Source organism: Mchenga conophoros, linkage group LG16 (assembly GCF_057382185.1).
Source record: "Mchenga conophoros isolate Kocher_MC1m ecotype Shallow Benthic linkage group LG16, M_conophoros_male_GT1.1, whole genome shotgun sequence".
NCBI lineage: Eukaryota > Metazoa > Chordata > Actinopteri > Cichliformes > Cichlidae > Mchenga > Mchenga conophoros.
This window is the reverse complement of record NC_140541.1, coordinates 38,408,680-38,430,882: the sequence shown is the minus strand read 5'-3', so window position 1 is coordinate 38,430,882 and position 22,203 is coordinate 38,408,680. Positions and strand designations below refer to the sequence as shown.

Genomic DNA, 22,203 nt, shown 5'->3' with positions numbered 1-22,203 from the left:
TTCTTTAGTTTTTGGCGTGACGGCTCAAAGCCCCACTGAGTCTAAACTGGGAGATGACCCTCGGTTTAGACTTGATTTTGCAGCTTTGAGCGATTCTGTGATTGAGTGCAAAGCTCAAAAGTCTGGAGTGAAGTTTTTCACCTACATGTTAGCTGGTTACAGCTACACTCAGTATGCATGTGAAGGCTTAACATCAAAATAAACAGCAGAGGCAGCACAAACCTCCAGTCTGCGTCTGTAAACACGTGAATATCCCATTAAGATCAAACAGACTGTGCATGTGTAGCTTTCATGTTTTACAAAGTGTTGCTGTGATAAGATGAATTTATATTTCCAGGTCTTCATTCACCTTAACTTAGACACAGCCCCTCCATTGTCCAGTGTTGGCGGACTGTTACCTGAAATAGATCCACTTTTACCATTTTCAGCATCATTATCAGGCGCGTGCAGCGCGGCGTCTGCGGCGCGTGCACCTCGGGTCAGTGTAGCGAGACCACGCGGTCGTCTTCTGTCAGCTGGGACGTGTTTAATAGCATAATTGTAAAGAGCTGGTTCTACACGGCTGAGTCGGCGCTGCAGATAAATATATATTTTTGCAGGTGGTTCTCCAGGGCGGGTATAAAGGTCTGTATTCCCAGTTTACTGTTCTTCAATTTATTTTCCTCACACCTTAATAGCAAAAGAGGAATTGTGCCCATAAATGTTTAAAGGCTCTGCTTTTTTATAGCACGCAGCTGTGGGATTGTCAACATTTGTACTCTGAGGTGTGTTAAATTAATCACATCATTACCTCCACAGGAGAGAAAAAGCTGATGGAGTAATGGTGCCGTGCACTCCTCAGCCAGGCCTGCAGTGGAACAACGAAGGCAGAAAATCACCCAGACTGGGGAAAAAGAGAAACCATGCAAAGTCTAAATTTTAACGATGTGAGCTCTGAATATAAACAATAATATAATTTGTGTATATCTCATCTTTGCCTTTATTTTAGAAAACTGTCTCATGTATCAGTTTTCTCGGATGAATAGAGAATAAAGAGAAGGATTAAAAAGTGTGAGCACAGACGGTGGTTTACAAACCTCAGTGAGAACCGGCCCAGAGAGCTCACTGACATTTTATTGCCACCTCCATAAACGTGGTCTGCAAAAGTCCCCGTCGTGCAGTTTCCATCCACTCATTCATTTTCTATACACACTTTTGCAAGAGGCACAGTGCCCATTACACTGCAATAAGAGCTGCACTGCCTCTGCTTTGGCTCGTTCGACTAGACGAGCTTAAGGTCGGCTGCAACATCTGCTTTAACAGGACTGAGTCTCAGCATCACACCTGGATTTTATCTTCACAGCATCAGCCATGCATCTTTAAAAAAATCATCATCTCTGTTCTAACAATATGTAGGAAGACATGGCGGTGCTGCTCCTGTGTCTCAGAATAAAACATTTCTTCTACGACAGGACAGGAGAACTCACATTTTGAGTTTCTGTAAAAGGCAAAACATGTCTGGGACGCTCTCTTTATTCTTACTTTGGCTAGTATTTAGCCAGAGGTCAGGGTTCACTGACAGCAGGTGGTTTTATTGTCATGGAACTGCTGATCTGGCATGTCTGAGCTACAACACTTGTTCTTAATATTATGTCTCAGTGGGCGTTTCTGTGAATCACAGACTGGAGGACCAACAGTGAAGGGGATGAGCCGACTGGACTCTGTGAGGAACCTCAGGTCCTTCCGTTTGTGCTGGAGAACTTCTGTCCGTCTGTAGCAGCATCAGCAAACTAGTCCACCAAGCTGGAACCTCATTGGTCAGAATCTGGAGGTGTTTGAGTCAGTGAGGGGCCGCAGTTCACTAAACACACCGTCCTCCATCATGGACAATCACAACTAGTGATGTGCGGATCGATACTGAAATATCGATTCCTCTGATACCAGTCATTTATGTTCTAGAATCGATTCTCATATTAAAATATCGATATTTTAGTAATTTAGGGTAAATTTGTAGTTTATCATTAACAGGAACACAGTGGAAAGAAACTATATCATTTGGATTGTCAACATTGGAAGGAACTACTTCCTCTTCTGCCTTTCATAGTCATGTGCAAAATACGGCTGTGTAACTGTGTCCAGCCCCTGGCGTGCGCACTCGCAACAATGGCTGAGTGTAATTGGAGTTACGTGCAGACGTATTTTACCTCCACAAACAGCCGAGATGTGGTTTGCAATACATGTGGCAAGACAGTGAGGTGCTGTGGCAAGACCACTAACCTCGTGAGATACCTCACAGGAAATCAGATCACAGAATAGGACGAGCGTATGTTGAGGCAAACTGAAGAGGAGAGGGACAGGTGCTGCTAGGGCGAGACAGACGTCTCTCCTTTAGTCCTTTAGTGCTGCAGGCAGGCAGCGTGTTCAAATAGCCACAACTTCAGGTTTTTTATTTCTATATGATGAATTCTGCATTATTAAGTGATAAGAGCAAGTAATATGATGTCCTGTAATCATGATGATGCTATAATGTGAGATACAATAAAAGATACAATAAATAAAGTAAGTTTTTGCACAAAGTATCAGTATCGTCGATACCACCCTGAATTTTACTTGGTATCGGATCGGAAAGGAAATCAGTGGTATCGCACATCACTAATCACAACTGCTCCGGTCCGGTCAGCAGAGCTCCTCCTCCCTGAGAATTATCCAATCACGCTGCGAGAAAGAGCGGTTCAGGAAGTCCTTCCCACCGTCCTCGGAAACCTCTCCTCTTTGTAACAGGTGAACACACCTGTCAGGACACAAGACTCCACACAAGTCTGTTTCTCATATTTAAAGTGTTAAAGCTATAGAGCTATTTATTTGAGTTTTGCTCTAATATTCACAAGAATTTGCTTTTCCACAATCCGTCTTATTTTTATTTATTTTTTCATGTTAAAAATGATTTTCACATTGGTTTATGTAACATTTCGCACTACCTCACATCCGTCAGTATGAAGTACTTGTTGTTTTCATTGTAGATCATAATATTGATAATCTTATTCTTGAAGCTGCTGCTGGAGCACCGTCACTGTACACAACCATCGCAGGGTTCGTGTGCTAGCTAAGGCTCGTGCTGTTGTGATTTGGTGGCGTATAAATCAAACTGAACTGAATTCAGAGTATTGTTTATTTTCCCTGCGGTGTCACGTCACAGAAACCTGGTCGTCTTTAAAAGTTCCTACAACATGTTTTGAGTATTAACTCCGAGGATTCATAGACAGTAACTGTGCTAGTTTTACACCACTCTGTTACACTGAACTGTTTTTTGTTATTTATTTAAAATTATTAATTAATAATTCATAATTATTAGTAGTAATTTTTTTTTTATTAGTAGTAATCCTGTCCAGTTAGAAATCCAAGTAAACGCTGGCAGTCAGGCTGATTACGTCACATCCTGCCGTTTGCAGCTTGTACTTCCGGAAGGTGGGGCTTTTGTTGCGGGAGCGGTTTGTATATGTAGACCAATGCCTCTGTGTTCGCTGTTAACGCGCTCAGCAAGATAGCGGCAGCCTCGGGTAGACAAGCGGATCGTGCTTCGGTAAGGCTCCGGGCAGCCCCGGTCAAGCGGAACACCGTGAGTCTGTAACCGGGGCTTTGGGGAGGTTGACGGTACCGCACCTGCTGTAAGGACGGGCGAGCACCCCGCGGGTCCAAAGGCTGTCCTCTCAGCACCCACGGTTGTGAGGACACCGGGACACACACTGGTGACTGATTAGCTGTCTCTGTGGAAGCTAACGTCAGGCACGAGCTGTTTGTTTGGCCGGTCGTTAGCTTAGCTTCCAGTGACGGTGTAGCCTCGGTAACACAGACACAGCACAGCCTGTCCTCTCCCCGGCTGTGCTGTGGCACTACAGCGGCTTTACCGCTCCTGTTTGCTCTGTTGTTGTGTAAAGTTACCGTTTAGAGACGGACTGGGTAAAGTTAGCGGTTCTACTTTGTTTGGCGGTAGTTGCTGAAAAGTTTTTACCTCTGGGAAGATGAGTGGACACACCCAGTGAGCCAGGTCCGGCTCATGTTCCTGTAACTCAGCTGATGTCAGCGAAAAGGACAGTTTGGTGTGCTAACACTGAGATCATGCTGGTGCTGTCACACCTGTCCTCTGTCTGTATGTGACGGAGAAAATCATACATGGAGTTTCTCCTGTTGTATGGAGGGACACCTCTGTCAGCCCCCTGACTTTGGAGGCCCTGCAATGGTCACTTTAACCCTCCGGTGAAGTGCAGAAATGTGAGGAGGAAGGCAGCTAGGTGAGTGCTCCGTGTTTACATGTATACAGTTGAGGTGCTGGTGGAGGGACGATGCTGGCAAAGCAGCAGCACTTTTCCTTCTCTTTGACAAAGCCCGCTGTGGGTCTGTGTGAGGGGAAAGTGACCGTGTGTGGTTCATCACACAGACTCGTGTCATTCTGGGCTGACTAACACCTCATTTAAAGCAGCAGTGACATCCTGTAAGCTCACAGTCTCGTGATCTTCTGAAACCCTCGTAAACAGCTCCCGAGCACCGCGCTGATCCAAGCACAATAACAGCTCTTCCAGGAAAAGCAGGTCATCAGTTTTGTGGGAATTCCCGTGGTTTCTAAAAGCTGGTGGGCCATTTTTATTTGTTTTGGGGGAAATTGTATTTAAAGGGCCCATATCCATTTTTATAGTGTTATGAGATGTTTATGGAGAAAGTTACCCCCCAGCCCCACAGGCCTCTTCCAAGGTTTATGGTTATGATGAAAGAACTGACCTCCCAGCCCATTGTTCCTCAGTGGGCTGGTTTCAGTCATTATGCAAATGTACTGATTATAAGATTATAAACCTGCAGCTGAGACTGAAGAAGTCAGCTGGATGATGATGAAACGTTTCTCCCACAAAACGCTACGTCCAGATGAACAGAATCGACCTTTGGAGACTCTTCCAAGGTTCCCTTCTTCCTACGTGGACAGTGGGTACTCATGTTGAGCTAACATCCACCCACGGGCTGCTTCTCACTTCTTCTTGGGTCAGAGCTAAGTGGAGTTTGATAGCATGCTGCTAAAAAATCACTATGACTGAAACTTTATTAAAAGTTTTTTTTATCTCCAGTAATTTTATGTTCCAGAAAATGGTACAAATATCAGAAGAGTTATGTGACAGCACGTAAAGCAGAAATAACCAAACTGACACTTTCCTGTGACCCGGAGATCTGAAATCCCAGTGAATTACTTTAGCCGGTGACATTCCCACAGGAAATCCTGCTGTGGATAACCTAGAGGAATGGTGAGCTTTGGTCAATGTGTAGCTCTGAGGAGTAACCATGAAACAACCCATTTATAACCAGCAGGGACGTACAGCCTGCGTACTGCATTTTAATGCAGACAAACTCACAAGTGAAGTAAGTAAAAGTTTCTCTTGTTGTCAGAACAACTGTGAAATCTGGGCTGTAATGTGGTCCACAGCAAACACACAGAGCTGCTCACTGAGCTGCTGAAGTCACATTTTCTACCCACTGTTTCTAAGTACAGCTGATCAGAGATCAGATGACAGAAAGCGATCGCTGAGCCGAGGTTGTAGTCTGCTGAACGAGCCGTCCTATTGGTTGTTTCTGCCTGTCGCTCACAGACGCTGATTTGAGAGCTGCTGACACTGAGACGGTCCGTTTGCAGAGGTACTTCAGGTAGATGTCATATCGATGTGAACCGAGTGTGGATCATTATCTTTGGTTACTCTTGACGAACCTGCTCAGTCAGGCTGCTGCTGCCCACTGACTAACAGACGGTCTGTGCTGAGAGTCATGCAGGTTATTTATGTAACTTAAGTTCACTGAATTATCTTGAAAGCCCGCTGCGGTCTTTTCCTGCTGTGCATTAGCATTAGTGCCATCCTCTCAGGTCTGTCATTAAATAGAAGTGAGGCTGTGTGCTGATGTAGGTAAGTGCGTAGCAGTGATAAACGGCGCCTTACTCAGCAGGCCGACGGGGCTTTGTCTAGTTCTGTCTGACTTAATTAGAAGTAGAAACTCGGCCTGGACGAGCACTCGGTGTACTTCTCTAGAAGACGCCCACCGACATGTTCTGATGTCCAGATATTTACACACAGTAGTTGTAACTGATATGTGTAACACATCAAATATGGAAAGCATTACATCCTGTTTCCTTAAAGGAAGAGGAACTGCTTATGCAAATAAGTGTTTGTGGAACACAATGGTAGCCCAGGGTCGGTGTGTTTCAGTTTTAATTAACACCTCACGGCCGGGGTCTTTCACTCATTCAGGCCTCTGTGGAGACCTCAGGATGTTTTACGTCCTTCAGGTTGTAACTGTATCTGCTTTAATAACCGGTAGTTTTTTGAAGGGGAAGCACAAACACGGACATCATTTGGTTAGCAAAGCAATAAACCATCATATTGGTTATTACTTTACAGCCGTGTCCTGGCTTCTGTATCGATGCCTTGTTACAGAGTAAAGTAGGGGAAAGTGTAACTGTCCCGGTCGGGACGAGCAACATCTTTAAACTGAGTGTTTGTTGTTCATTTCTTTTTTAGAGCACACGTCGCTCTCTCTGCTCGACAGATGCAAAGCCTGGGAGATTAGATTTCACACAGTTGTCCAGTCGCCTCGCTGTCTCATTAAACCCACGTCTGTGTTTAAGCTGTAGCTGCAGGCCGCAGCACCATGTCTCGCTCCAGCGTGGAAGTATTACAAGGCAGATTGAGGTTGACCACCTCGCCTTCTCCGATGGTACAGACAGTGTGAGAGCAGTGAAGTTTACCGTCACCACCGGCTCCGTGAAGACAGATGGAGCGGAAATGTGAGGTGGTGCTTTTATTTCTTCCAGGGGCGGCACTGCAGGCCGCTGCGCTGGTGTAGGTGGTATGTACCGGGGCCCGTTGTGATTATTTGTCAGGAAAATGAAAAGATATGTTTACATTGCAATGAGAGATAAGTAGTGGGCAGCTGGGAGTTGCTCAGCAGGAACAAATACATTTGTGATGAAATGTGTGCTGAGAAGTGGACTCATCGGTCTCTCCGTGGTGAATCAGTCCAGTGGAATGCTCCGGGAATGGGAACGACTCGAGTGTCTGGATAAGATCATCAGGGTCAGCTGCAGCATGGGGAGCAACGATATCTGCTTTGTGTTAAAGGCGTGTTGCTGATCCACTGCAGGGATCAGTGAAGACTTCGTATGCGTTTACGTTTGTTTGAAAGGTCCCGCTCGCTGCGGCCGGAGGGCGAGGACTGTTACAGACGATCCGGGTCCCTGCTGCCCAGTTTGGTCAAAGGCTTCTCTGTACACTCTCCTGGCTCAGGGTCGTTAGTATGCACAGTGGGGAGCTCGCTTTTTGAAGATGTCTCTCGTGCTGCTGCGTGCTGTCTTTGAAAGTAGGAAAAATCATTTCCTGATGCCCAGATGTTTGGTAAATAACCCCGCAGGTCTTTATTTTTTTGTGTGTGACCTGCTCGTACTCTTACCTCCATCGTATTGTTTTATCACAGCGAGCTCCAGTTATGGTTATAGTGGGAACTGTGTGCTCCCTCACTTCTGCTGGAAAAGAAGGAAGTGTTGAGAGGACAGAAGCATTAAAGTGAAAGCTGTTTAGCATGCGCGACGTATCGGTGGGCCACATAAGTGTTGTGATTGACTCAGTGGATCGGTATCGAGATGAGAAAACTAACTGATCTCCTTTGGAAATCCTTGGAATTTGGAGGTTTGTTATTTAGGGAATAAACATCACTGTTTTCTTCATCAGACAGGGAGAGGAAATCCCCCCCACCCCTGGGATCAGACGAATGTGGAAAGACGGAGCATCCTCGGGCTCTTTACAAGTCTGGCTCAGATGTCTCGGCTTTACTCGGCACATAAATCCAGTTTGGGTGCTTCACACTTTCTGTTTGCTGTAATCTTTTGTTAGGATCTGCGAGAGTCTCTGCAAACCTCCGTACGTCTTTGCCAGAGTGTGAGGATGAGTGCAGAGGGAACATCGGGCCGTTCTCCAAAGGGAATCTTAATGAATTCTTGCGCTGGTGTCATCTATATTTCAGGAGCCTTAGAAACCAGAGCGGCCTTGTAGGCTCCCCCCATAACCCCACCGCCCCGAAGAAGGACCAGCACCGCGCGCACTCAGCTCCTGGATGTGGGTCATGCTTAAATATGAATTTTTCATATCTTTTGCAACTGTCCCCTGATTTTGTCCCTGCATTCAAAGTCGCAGCGCAGCTGGTGGAAATGTGACACGGCCCCACCCTCGCTGTGTGAACTTCCCTCGGAAACTTTCCACTAAGCACACATGATGGTTCCTTTGTGAGTGCGCATGCGCCATTAGCGTGCTGCCTGCTGTAACCCCTAATTTCCCTCGGGATGAATAAAGTATTCTGATTCTGATTCTGATGATGCGCATGTTTCACACTGCCTGAGTTTATTGGCTCTGACTGCTTTGTTTATGATGGAGTCTGTGTCTGCGCTGGCGTACGGAGAAGTGGGTCGCAGTAAATAATTTACACGGTGACCCCTCCTCTGTGTCAGCTGCCTTCCTGATGGGTGTTTGGGTATGTGTAGGCTTGTGTGGGTATCCTGGCCTGTGACTGATAACAAAGACAGGAAGAGCACAGATCAGATTTCACTTCCTGCTAGGATATAGGAAGACCACGATGCCTCATCGCCGGCATCAGCAGCTATCGTACGACGGCTGACGCAGCAAGACGAGTTCTGCTGTCAGACGATGTAAAGAAACTGACGTTCACACACAGGTTGTTGCTGTTTGATTTCCCTCCAGGAGTTTGTAGCTTCTGCAGAGCTCTTCTATTACATGTGTGAGAGGCAGGAGGTTCCTGAGTGTGAGCACTGAGCCCACTCTGTGAAATGAAGTGTTTGCTGTTTGGGTGGAGCAGATTTAGAATAACGCCAGGAATCAGCTGTGTGCTGCTGTTAGTGTGACAGCTCAGAGGAGGCTCAGCATCGTCCCAATGAGGGAGCTGGGGTTCCTGTGATGGACTGTGCAGACTTCATCTCAGCTCGTATGGTTCGTGCACGGAGTGGCCAGCTGTTGCGCCTCAGTGGCTGATGAGTGTTCGCCTGTCCGGCATGAGCGTCAAGGGTGCAGCGCGGATAACAAACGGGGAGTGACGATGCCTTAAACACAGATGGGGGTTAACTAATGAGGACTGAAAGTCATCAGTGTTTATCAGGGCTGGAATTGTGTTAGCAGGCTGCTCTGCAGGAAGCGATGGGTCATAAGAGCTCAGGATACAGATACAGTCACAGATGCATCCTATGATATGGATGCAAAAACATCAGCTTCTCTTCATGACGATCGCCTCTCAGTTACAGCAGTGAGCTGATAATGTCTGCAGTAACGCATTTCCTTCTGAACACGGGACTTTGACTGATTGTTGACTGCTGTGAGCTTTTAGTTTAAGCCTTGTGATTTAAGTAGAGTCCACCAATGATGTCAGCACGAACTGTCACATGGTTTTCATGTGTGACACTAACTGTGACAACAGGAAGTGAAGTGTTTTTACCACCACGGCCCGTCCACCAGCTCCACTCGCGTCTGACTTTCTGCCTGCTTGTATACAAGCTCCTGTGACGCTTCGTGTAAAGGTGGTAGATAAGAAACGCTTAATGCCAGGAAAAGATTCCTCGGACACTCAGTCATCTCCTAACTGATCAGATCAACAGGCTTTCACACATTGCTGGTTATGACTGAAGCTGTCGGCCGTGCTCAAACATATAATGAAGAAGCACTTCTGATTCCTGCTGAGCACTGCAGGTAAACATTGTTAGACTGCTGATTTGTTGTGAACCTTATTTGATGCACTCCACAGCACCACGTCCACAGCATAGAGCAGGTGAGGGCACGGCAGCTATCGTATCTGACACAGAGAAGGTTGTGAAGTCGGGTAAAAGCAATTGACTGTGAGCTTTCACCTTGTGAGGGCAGAGCCATTACAGAGCAGATAGATGGCAGGCACGTCTCCCTGCTCTTTAACCAGTTTAGCACACGGTGGCCTGTTTAATGCATTTGTAAATGCTGCTTTGCACTGAAGAATGATGGCTTCATTACTTCTGATCAGTTGCAATGACCTTTTGATGGCGAACTTTATAAAGTTCTAGGATTCACGAGTAGGCAATTTGGTGCTTTAATGGAGATGATGGGGGTTAAGATTTAAGATTAGCTGGAGCACAGCCTGGAGTCCTGGCACAGCGAGTCAGAGTGAAAGCTGCTAAGAAGCAGCTGCCATCTGTCCTCGCGCTCGTCCACGGTACGCTTGTGTTTTCGGCACACGGAGGTTATTTACTGTACGCACTGATGTTTCCGCTCTTGTCCTCTACAGGTCGTGAGTGTGTGTGTGTGTGTACCTGTGCACATGTGTTTGAGTGTTTAAGAGAGGCACAAAGAAGAATCCAGTGATGGCTGCCAATAAGGGTAAAAACCAGAGCTCTCTGGTGCTGCACAAGCTGATAATGGTGGGCAGCGGCGGCGTGGGAAAGTCAGCCCTCACCCTGCAGTTCATGTACGATGAGGTGAGTTAACACTTCTAAGGCACTGCTGTAGCAAGGTCACGACAGCAGATGAGGGGGTTTGGCTGCAGGCGTGACCACTCTTCATTTATTTTACTATCTGGATTTTATTTGCAACCTTTATGATGTTTTCAGTGGTTTGCCATAAATGTGAAATGAGTCCCTTGCTCCCTGTAGCCTGAGACTAACAGCCACTCCTGCCTAACAGAGGCGCTGCTGTCACTGGTCCCCACCTGTGTCGGGGAGAGCTCCGGCTCCCAGCAGCATGTCTGCAGGTGTTTTTGTCCATGCGTCTGATTTCCATGTTAGCCTGCTGAGTCACTGCTGATCAGGCGCCACTGCTCTGCCTCTTCACGTGTAGTTTGTGGAGGACTACGAGCCCACCAAAGCAGACAGCTACAGGAAAAAGGTGGTTCTGGACGGGGAGGAGGCTCAGATCGACATCCTGGACACCGCCGGGCAGGAGGACTATGCTGCTATCAGGGACAACTACTTTCGCAGCGGGGAGGGCTTCCTGTTGGTCTTCTCCATCACAGAGCCCGAGTCCTTCGCTGCCACTGCTGAGTTCAGGTACGGATGCGTGCGTTCAGTTTGGTGCCATTAATGAAAGCCGGCGAGTGGTTAAAAATGACATCACTGATCATCAGCCATCGTCGCTCGTTACACATCTGCTGTAGAGTATCCAGAGTCGGCACATCAGCAACAATCTGCACCCACGAGTGTCTTTCAGTGTCTGGATAATACATGAATATCCAGATCGTGTAGAGTCACACCCACGTCACAGTGTCAGTGGGGAGGCGTGTCAGTGTGGACGTGTTGTGGCAGGAAGGTGCAGGTAGGATTAGAGCACAGCAACAAAACACTGAAGCTTAATGCAAACGTTAGTCAGCAGCACTTTGAATCAAACACGTCAGCCTCTGAGGCTCGCTGAGAGGGGAGAGGATGGGATCCTCCAAACAGCTACAATGTAAGTTAGATTAGTGTTTTTCAGCAGTGTACATGACGGCAGCACGTCCGTCGACAGTGTGGAAACATTAAAGCGCCGGCCCCGATCCTGCTAATCAACCTGTAAAAGTCTTTGTTTCTGTGACGCTGCCAGCTGGTTATCATGTTAGATTTGGGGAAACGTCCTGAGAAAGACCAAATAATCATTTGTGCTCACAGGGAGCAGATCTTGCGGGTGAAGGCAGAAGAGGACAAGATCCCGCTCCTGCTGGTGGGGAACAAGTCGGACCTGGAGGAGCGTCGGCAGGTGCCCGTGGACGAGGCCCGCGGGAAGGCCGAGGCGTGGGGCGTCCAGTACGTGGAGACGTCAGCAAAAACCAGAGCCAACGTTGACAAGGTATCATCACTCAGACGCACCAGCACAGAGCTGTGCTCAAGTTTTAGGCACTGAAGGTGACGTAAACGTGATTCAACAGAAATTAGAGTGCGCCTCCCAGTGGGGCCGTTTCCAGCATGACCCACTGGGATGAGGCCCAGACCCAGGAAGGAGGTGGGCGGGCACAGGGAGGTTTAATGCCCACGACCCTCCATACAGCAAACAAAGAAATTCTGAGAGCTGGTTTAATCTCTGTGGACCTGCCACACTTCTTTTTTGAATTATTTTTGGGGAATTTTAGCCTTTGAGATCGAGCAGGGGAGGGCGTGCTGATGCACACGGGTGACCCGCTCCGCCCGATGAGTTGTACCAACACCCGCGTGCTGCTGGTCTTACTGGGAGCCGTCACATAGAGTACTGAGGAATCGGAACGTGCCTGAAGCTTCTGCACAGCTGAGCTTTTGACTCTTTCACACACGAGTCCTGTATGTGTTATAAATATGCGATTGATTTCTTTCCAGGTGTTCTTTGACCTGATGCGTGAAGTGCGAGGCAAGAAAATGTCTGAAAACAAAGACAAGAACGGGAAAGGGAAGAACAAGAAGAACAAGAAGAGCTTCAGGGAGAGATGCTGTTTACTTTGAGCTCCTCGTGGACCTGAAAACACAAAGCTCCACAGAACAGAGGAGCAGAGCTCAGCGTCTTTGATCTCAATGAATCTGATTATTTTTTATTGATAGCTTGTTATAGTTTCATGTCTAGAACAATCGCAACCACTATGTTGCCAATCTGAATGAATGAAAGCTGACTGGCTCTGCTGTGAGGATGGACGGCGACTGCAGCGCTTGATGGCTCACAGGAAGCCAGCGACCAAACTGCCATTGACACTAACTGTGCTGCTGGACACGTTCAGCGGTTTACTGCCTTTCCTTTGGTTCCTCTCTCTCTCTACAAAGCCGTTAGTTTGTTCGCCTCCTCTAATCTGGGCCTGCAGTCAGTGTAGACTGCATGTACACTGATGGCCTCTCTGTGGAGCAGGTTTCCATCGCCCACTTTGTGTTTGCAGTAGCTGCTGAAGCTGCAAGTTTAATGTCCGGTTTCCCCCCCCCTGCCTTCAGGTTTCTTGAATATTTTTCTTCAGTTTCATGCGAGGAATTGAGGTTTTTTCATCCCAGGAGGTTCACGCAGTGCAGTCGTGTCCTGACACGATCACCATAAATCAATGTTAAAACCATTTTCAGTGAAGCTGTAAATTACATCCTCGCTGACTCAGAATCCACTCATTTCTCTTCACGTACACGCGATGAGATATTTTAACGTTTGTTCTGTATTTTAAGAATGTGGGAAATGAATGGTGAGAGAGCTCTGCCACGTCGGTGTGACCCTCCTCAGAGCGCAGACGCCACCGTTTGTCCAGGAGCGAGGTTGGATCGGTGCTGGGAGGCACGACAATCCAGGAGGCCACCCTGCTAATGCATTCAGTCTGTTAGTCTCCATAGTCCTGATCTTCTTTTGAATAACATGCACTACATTGTCAGTACCTTAGAAGTGGCTTCATGCTGTGTTGAGTCACGCTGTGCCAACAAAATAACAAAAATTCAAACTATGTTTGTGGGTGTGTGGTATGTATGTTGTGTAAGAGTGTGTGTGTGTGTGCATTTGTGGGAGAACCTTCTTACCTTGCTGTGTGTCTGAGTGAAGCTCTGATGCTCCAGCTGTTGTGTATTCAGATGTTCATGGTGACCCTGCTGTGTGTTTGTTGGCGGCTGAGAGCTGCTGAATAAATGCTTTTCTTCCTTTTTTCATGTCTTTGTAAGGAGCTCGATTCAATGTCCGACTTCCTGCAGACAGATGTAAAAACGTTGGTGGTGTGGCAGGTAAGGGGAGGCGGTGTGCTGCACAGCGCCCTCTGGTGGAGGCAGCGGAGCCACAGTTACAGCGACATTATCCACTGAAACGTGGCTGCCAGTCCGTGGTCCCCGTGGGGCATACGGCCTAGTTTGGTCAAATAACCCAGCACTCACTCACTTTGCATCGATTGTTCCTCTGCCATCAGAAGAGTGCCAACGGCCTGTTTTTCTCCAATCTGACAGTGATGTAGTAGCACCATTTATATTAACCTCACAGCCTTATCTTACACGGCAGGAATTGTGTGACGCCACCCTGGAGATGAACCGGTCGTGGGCTCTCGTAGCTGAAGCCCCGGGGGCGGCCGGGTCACTGAAACTCATTTCACAGTGTGAAAACACGGTTGACTACATCACCAGGCAAAGACTGACCATACATCACTTTGAAAATAGTTTTCGTGTGGAGGGTGGGAGGAAGCTCCTTCCCTGGTGTTACAGGAGGGGCTGCTGTAGTTCCAGGTACACGCCGCCCTCCTCCACACAGCTGGGGTTATTCCTGTGTTGCTGTTAAATCTGACTTCATCTTATTCTGCCTCATTTTGAAACGTCCCCGAGTATTCAAGCTGGGTTATTTATATAATGTTCCGGGATTATGGATTTGCTCTTTTTCACTGTCCGAGCCGAAACATCCCTCACGTCCTCAGGCTGTGCAGCAGCTCCGGGCCGGCGTCTGTACCGCGCCACAGATAAGACTCCTCAGCTCGCTATTGATCATATAGGCCCGCGCAACTAAAGGGAAAGCTAACATGAGAAATAGTGTGGGGAGTTTCAGCCTGTAATGATAATGGCTCCACATTTCCTCCATACTTAACACAAACACACTAATCCTCCGTAATTTCCATCTCCGGTGAAACCTACTAGGTTTAAAAGCCTGTGGCAGCGTTTCCACCAGAGAAGCCAAACATGTCACAGCTCTGATAAGCACATTTACCTGCCTGACACTCACCTCTCTGGATCCCCACTCTTCGCCTGCGCCTCTAAGTAGGCAGATTAGGTGGTCTGTTAAACCCACAGGAAGGCACTTATTTAGAAATACATGAAAGGGCAAAGTGAGCCCGGCTAATGACCGATGCTGTGTCACCGGCACACTCTGGGGTCTTTTATCATTCTGCAGAGAGGCCCCCGTCCTCTGAGTAACCCTCATTATATCTGAGCTAATGTTGGGGATGAGGATGTGCGAGTGATAAAGCACCATCACAGTCCTTCATTATACAGAAAGAGAAACAGACTCGGTGGAATTGTGCTCGCCCTGTAAGATAAATGCAGCGGACAGAGAATAACTCCTATTTTAGCGACTGTGCCACATCCTGCTGTCTGCGTGCAGTCTCTGCGGGAAACGCCTGTGCACGCTCTGCCCACAGGATGGCAGTGTTGCTGTTCTGCAGGCCTGCTCTGAGCACCAGTGATGCCACTGTGCTCCCTACTAGGATTCATCCACTGGTGATTGTTGATTGACTGAATGAATGTTTGTCAGTCCTTATTAAACATTTATTTCATGGAACATTAATGGCTGTGCGCATTCATATTAATTATAGTATCGCATAATTAGTGATGGCAGATATCTTTTTATTTAATTTTTATGAATCAAAACAGCTTTCATTGGACAAGGTGGACGTTACCTCTCGTGGTCCGCTAATGAATGAATGAGCTTGTTTTCACTGGTGTAAGTGTGATAAACCCGCCCACAGACACCGTATCTGCAACACAAAATCAATCACCAAATATAATTTGACCATAGAGCTCCGTGCGGTCACTGTCGCAGCAGCTCTGCTGTGAACAGCTCACTTTGCCCTGCATTGTGTTGCTGAGGTGGAGCATCATCACCAGCTCCACGCTGTTGGAGCAATGATGGCGGTAACAATCATTCTTCCTTTGGATCGGTAAAGTGTCTGTTGGTCAGGCGTCACATGATCTCCACTGTTGGTCGAAGCTCTTTGAGTTGGATGTGTCAGGGCGCAGCAAAGATGCAGGCATGTCCAGACTGACTCAACCCTGGACTGTGTATAATGATGTCATCCATTAGTTTATGACTGCACAGTTTGAAGCTGAAAGCATTTCTTTGCTGCTATTTTTTGTTTTTAATATTAGGGTGGAGTGCTCAGTTATTGGCTAATGCTAACAAGCTAGCTCCATCCATGTACTGTATGTATCACACAGACTCAGACACCATCTAATTACTAACATTACTAACATGCTAGCACTCTGTCAGTAGACAAATACCCGGAGCTTCTGTTGGTGAAAGTAAGTGCAAAGCAAACAACTTGGTCCAACACTGCTACAGTCCTTAATAAACAGGTGAAGCACAGCTAGCTTTAGCTGCCTGTATCAGTGTCCACTGACCCATGTGCAGCTGTTATGGAGGCTAATTTAGCTAAAGAGACCAAAACAGTTTGTTTAGCAGTTAAGGAAAGTTAGGCATTTTGAGCCTGAAACCCTGAAGGAGATGTGAGGATGGTTGGATGGATGAGCAAGCTAACATCAGAGACTATAGGCAACGACAAGCCATCCTCAAACAGCCACTCAGTATTTCTTGGCAAGTAACCACTGAAGGACCAAAAATCACCATCCAAGATCAGAAGTGAGAGATTCTTTTGGATAGTTCACATTATTTGTTATCATTTAAACTGCACTACATGGTTGCTTCAGGTTTGTCAGCTGATCGTCCTTGATGTGACTCTCCTGTTCCACAACATTCCAAAGGGGCTCTGTTGGATCAGGTGACTGTGAAGGCCATTTGAGAACACTCAGGTTCAAGAGACCAGGATGTGGCACGTAGTTGGAAGCAGCCGTCAGAAGATGGTGCACTGTGGTCGCAAAGGGACGGACACGGTCACAATGTTCACCCAGAGAACTGCTGCTCGTGGGTCGATCAACTTCGGAAATAGCCCGAGCAGCCCACCTGGTACCAACAACGATCCCACGTTCATGTTTCTTCCTCATTCTGATGTTTGAACTTCAGCAGGTCGTGTTGATCATGTCCACATGCCTAAATGCACTGAGATGTTGCCATGTGATTGGCCGATTCGATGTTTGTGTTAACGAATGGTTGAGCAGGTGTACCTGGGGGAAGCATTAAGAGTATTTTATATGATGCTATCCAGAGTGGTCTGACTGATTCTGAATATGAGACGAGCAGAATGACACGAACGATGCGCTGAAGTGCTGATTTCTTCAGTTGGCTGAGAATTTTAAGAAAAAAAGCAGCTTGATTGAGTTATTGTGCATATGGAAAATTATCTGAGCCAGAAGGCACAGCCACAGTTTTTATGGATATGCTGACCTTATTTCAGCATCTCACCAGAGACGAGACTGGCAGTTTACACACATTAGCACAGTCCTGTAATCACTAACAGATGAGACACAAACTCATTATCAGGATCTGATGCAACTGTTCACTGTAGCTTAAACTGATGAAAGCAGCTCTGCAGCAGCTCTGCAGTGACATTACAGCGAGCACATCGGACCTTCACTTCGATGAGCGTCAATGTCATGACATCAGAAATGCCACGCTGTCAAAGAGGCACCGATTTAACTTGTAGGACACGTTTTTTAAATAATCAGGAAGAATCAGAATCAGAATACTTTATTGATCCCTGGGGGAAATTAAAGGTTGTTAAAGGTGCCGTTGCACATGGAGATGTATTGTTCTTCCACAATTATTGATGCTAGAGGCGATATGTGTTGTGTTGTGGTTAAAACCCCAGCAGGAAGCTCGTTCAGCAGGTATCCAGAAACAGAGATGGAAACACTGCAGGCCGACTGATAAATAAATGCCTAAAATACCAGCGGACCAGTTTTTGTGCCACATTTGAAGGACTTGGCAAATTAATGCTGCATCTGGTACATCAGAAAAACCCCTTTCTGTCATTGTGAAAGCAGGATATCAGCCTTTCATTTTTCCATTTTCAATTTTTTAACAAACAAACAGTCCTCTGCATTTAAATGAGTATCTTTACACCTTGTGTGTTTTATCTTGAGCTTCGGTTTTCTCACCATCTGCTGCCGTGCAGCTTCAAACAGGCTGTGGAACAAACAAAATATTGTTTCTCTGAACATTGTTTTATGGCGCACTTATACTCACCTTTACTCATGCATTATTAGTTACTGAAGCAGACATGACGGCACACTGCAAAGCTGTTTTTCTGTGGTCAGGCGCGTTTCCTTACCAGCTGTAAATGATTGGTCTCATCCAACAGCCCCCACTTATCGAGCTGGAACATTATTATTGCATCCAAAAATGTACTTATTGTTGATAATTGGAATTAAAGAATTACAAAAGGGAGATGGACAGCAGGTGTTCTCCACACCAGCCTGCACGTATCAAGGCCTTCCCTCACAGCAGATTAATTAAGTCCTTGCACAGCCATCAGGTATCTGCTGTTTCCAATTTGAGTGTCAAAGTGTAATTGCGAATGCCATATCCACCGTGGTTAGCCTGATTAAATCTTGCACAGCTGTCAGCAGCCTGTTGCAGAATAACAAAACAAACCTCTGTGCCTATTCCACGCTGCCTGCCAGGTAATGCAGTAAATACAACCAGGAGAGTTGGAGACCCTCAACATGCAGCTCCACTAAGAAACTGAGATAATTAAAACTACGTTTCAAAGGAAGGACTGCTTCCTGTGAGCCGACCAGATCTGGTGCGGGGGCTCCTCAGTCAAAGCAAACTGTTTAACCATGGATGGCGAGAGGAACGTCAAACACATATAGTGCCGAGGTACAGTAGATTTATGTTTGTGCACACCGGGAGAATAATGGTCAGTGTTCATTTGCTGTCAGGCTTCAGTGAAATCTCTGAGAGCCATGAACCTCGCGTTTCTCTCATTTACCACTGTGCCACCGCAAAAAGCCTCAAGGTATCAAAGATTTTCATTAAATTTTTCGCTTGATGTTGTCACAATGACAGTATCATCCATCAGCAGCTACGGGAGAAGCCGTTCATCATCCTTATCAGTGTGCCTACATGTAGTACAAAGAGGGAGCACATCGGAGGAGAGGCTCTGTTGCTCACATGCTCGGGATCTAATTACACTGATAATTTCATACTGTAATAAAACCTCTGTCTCTGTTTACAATTAGTTATAGATGATTGATGTATGTAGAATAACCTGCTGCACAGTGAGAGGATGGACACTTTATTCCCACCATGCTTCTAATTATTTTGTTGGTTTAGTCATTTTACTAAAGATAGGTCGGCTTTTTATGCAAAGAGGACGATAATTTTCGAATTTTGTCTTGAACAGAAAGAGGCTCTGTCTCTGCAATCAGGAGCCTTTTATGATGAGCCCAGCCTAGAAAATGCATTTGCCAATTAGAGGATTTGATGGGTTCACTAAGACGGGTACTCGAGTGCATCTAAGTAAATTTACTGCTGTCAGTAATCACAGGAGAGAGCCGTGTTGTTTTTGAAAGTCAGAAGGAGAAGGGAAGAGACTATGAAAGGAAAATATATACAGACACATGACTAATTAGCTACTTTTAGCAACTGGGAATCAGACCAACAGGTCGCTGCCCAGTCCACATCACTCTGAACTGTCGTGGCCCTACTGCTGGTGATGGGCCCGCAGGAGGGAAGGTGAGGAGCTCGCTCATTCCTCCAGCTAGCACTCGGTTCCCTCCTCCTCGGCAGACGCCGGGGAGCCGGTCCAGCTCCAGAGCCTGTCTGTTGCCAGATGAAGGCAGATGTATGTGGGACAGCAGGTCTGTGAGTCAGCTCCAGAGAGAAGTCCTAACTAGAAACAGCTGAATTGAAACCAAGTGTTAAAAACAAAAGTGTTTGCAGCAGTCTGTGCTTTTCAGGAATTACTTTTTGTCTTTGGTGGTTTTTTCTGCTTCTCCTGTTCCTGTTTCAGCCCAGCAGCCAGTGTCAGACTGCACCGTGGAGCTATGTGTTGTTGGAGGACTCGGGGTCTGAAACGTTCCTCCGCAGGCTAATACCTATGCAAACAGACACAACTGCAGCAGCATAAAACAAGCATTGTTATTACAGCAAAATGCACTTTCCCTGTGGTAAGTCAACAAGTTAATTAAATAGAAACATATGACAGAGAAAAGATGCTGCAGATGCAAAACTCAGAAGTCCCAGAGACATGTAATGAATCAGCCTTTGGCCTCTTTATGAGAGCTGCTGTGCTGCTGTGAGCTTCACCTTACAGGGAAGCTTCACTGCAAATCACCGTTCTCTGTGCTACAGTAAAACCTCTCTGCTCTGGTGGGAGTGGGAGAGTTCGAGCACACATTAGCCCCATCCAAACGGCACAAGTATTTCAGAAAATGGTCTGAGTATGAAAGTATGAAAATGAAGTGAACCACATGCTATGACCATCACCATCCAGCCTCAGCTGAAAAGTCGTGACACTGGGCCGACGTCTCAGACGGTGCACGGTCCAAAATATCATCAAAACACTAAATGAAGGAACATCTTTTGTAGAAAACTCCATCTCTGCAGCAGAGCTCCAGACACTTGAAAAATCAATGCTATGGTGCACTGAAGCTGATCTGATGGTGTCTTACAAAAACCTTTTATGTTGGTTTATCAAAAGTACCGTGCAGCCAACAAAGTGCGATCCAGAATGAGGGAGGGCGAGAAAAGCCTCTGAAACACCTCCACGCAATGTCAGTGCAACATGTAGGGATGTGGCCAAGGCGGATTAAACTGGAGGAGGCAATAATTACCCCATCTGATGATTCCTGGCAGTGTGCTCTCATAACCACCATAACACATAACTCATGTCAAAGGCCTATCGGTAGGCTTGAAGTAACGATTCATTAGAGGCTATTTATAATAAGGAACAGCAGGATACTACAGTGCAGCTCACATTTATCTGCATGAGGTGTATGAGCAATAATTGCATCAGGAACTTAAGAGTTTGTGTGCGCGTGCCATTAAAGAATAATGAATTCAGTCCGAGCACATGTGGCTGTAGGGGTGTGAAACCTTAGCGCAGCAGGTCGCTTTTGGCTGACAGGTAGGGATGAGACATCAGCTACGGGGCAAAATAGATGCACAAGTCCTTAAAAAACTCTCATGTCAAGTTTGAGATGTCTTATGAAGAGTTTTCTAAAACTATTTTTCAGAAGTATAAGCAGGATGAGCCAAAACGTCACGACCACCTACGAGACGGTCGGTGCAGCGTGGACCTGCTGAGGCCTGGACGCTACAAGACATGAAGGTGACCTTCTATCTCACAACAAGACGCGAGCAGCTGATTATCTGAGGCCTGTGATGTAGCCTCTGTGGATCAGACTGGTTTCATGTCCTGTCACTGCTGTATGGTTTCTCCGTCCTGTGACCTCTGACCACAAGAACAGCATTTGTGAGCCGTTTACAGGCAGATAATCTGGACCACGTCAAAGTCCCTGACATCTCTACAGCTGTCACCTTCTCCTGTGTCCAACACACTTTGTACAACGACACTCACTGTTTCCTTGACGTTGTCTGCCACATCTGCTTCCTTCGTGAAGTCCCTATAGATTTAGTACATTTGTTGTATGCTTCTCGAATGAGATTCATTATGATGTTGTATTTGCTGCAGATTTCACAGGTAGGGAACTGTTCTGTACTGCAGGCTTCATTTATTATGTTGGCAAAAACATCAAACGTGTGAATGGATTCTTCTGATTCCTGCTCCGTGCATTCATCGTGTTTGTTTGGAAGGAGCCGACCTAACCGACCGCCTTGGGATTCGCTGAAGTTTGGTTCCACAGAAGAACCTTTGAACCCCATAATAATCAGCAGCCTTTCCTTCCCCCAATTATTCCGCTGCTGGTTGGCCTTTGGTGCACCAACACTTCAGCCTCCCTCAGGTATTTCAGACGTCTAAAAGAAGCATAACATTTACATACTATGTGCAGTGTGACTATAAAATTAGGTGGCAATTAGGTAACAATGGGGCAGGTTTAACTAACATCAAACAGTTATTCAGATGTGATATTACTCTTCTGCAGGTAGCGCTGTGCGCATCCAGGCCTCACAGGACTTGGATCAAAGAACTGACAACCTTCTGTTCCACTTTCTGCTGTAATGTCCAAAGTGATCTATCTTTACTGTAAGGTGTCTGACTGCAGCGTGCCGTGGAGTACGGAAGATCCGAGGATTCAAACTGAATCAAAGATGCAGCGGCAGGAGTTTTCCAGTATTTTTAAATGTGGTGCACAGGGACCAAGAACACGCCAGAGGAGCCCACAGGACATCAGAGTGTTTCTACAGAAATACAATCAGAACAGAAAACAGGATTTTCAGGCTCATGTGCAGCCCTGTCATCTATTACAGCTTTATCATGCGAAACGTGGTGCTGCATGATAATTTCAACATAATCATAACCTAAAAGTCATGATCCTTATCAAGTCCCTAAACAGTAAACAAGTTGTACTTCCAAAATATATTTATAGTAGCTAAAGTAACTGTCCTCACTATGCATTTCTGTTCTATATATGATATCAGTGGATTGTGATTATTGATTTATTGATGT

The 22,203-nt window shown here is 46.5% G+C and overlaps 1 protein-coding gene across 4 annotated transcripts; it reads left to right on the top strand.

Moving 5' to 3' along the window:
* Nucleotides 1-3,409: 3,409 nt before the first annotated feature.
* On the top strand, nucleotides 3,410-13,630 carry LOC146557296 (ras-related protein Ral-B). 4 transcript variants are annotated; one of them, XM_085248534.1, is made up of 5 exons: nucleotides 3,410-3,559; nucleotides 10,318-10,507; nucleotides 10,866-11,074; nucleotides 11,669-11,846; nucleotides 12,347-13,630. In XM_085248534.1, the coding sequence occupies exons 2-5, from the start codon at nucleotides 10,394-10,396 to the stop codon at nucleotides 12,467-12,469; spliced, it is 624 nt and encodes a 207-aa protein (XP_085104660.1). In that variant the 5' UTR covers nucleotides 3,410-3,559; nucleotides 10,318-10,393; the 3' UTR covers nucleotides 12,470-13,630. The 4 variants fall into 4 exon arrangements, with proteins under 4 accessions (XP_085104660.1, XP_085104662.1, XP_085104661.1 ...); XM_085248536.1 differs by lacking the exon at nucleotides 3,410-3,559 and adding an exon at nucleotides 3,657-4,268; XM_085248535.1 differs by lacking the exon at nucleotides 3,410-3,559 and adding an exon at nucleotides 4,685-9,752.
* The last annotated feature ends 8,573 nt before the right edge of the window (nucleotides 13,631-22,203 follow it).

Coding starts and splice junctions, on each gene's coding strand:
- LOC146557296 (XM_085248534.1), top strand. CDS start 10,394: ATGGCTGCCAATAAGGGTAAAAACCAGAGCTCTCTGGTGCTGCACAAG. Junction 10,508..10,865: donor TGCAGTTCATGTACGATGAG/GTGAGTTAACAC, acceptor CTTCACGTGTAG/TTTGTGGAGGACTACGAGCC. Junction 11,075..11,668: donor GCTGCCACTGCTGAGTTCAG/GTACGGATGCGT, acceptor TTGTGCTCACAG/GGAGCAGATCTTGCGGGTGA.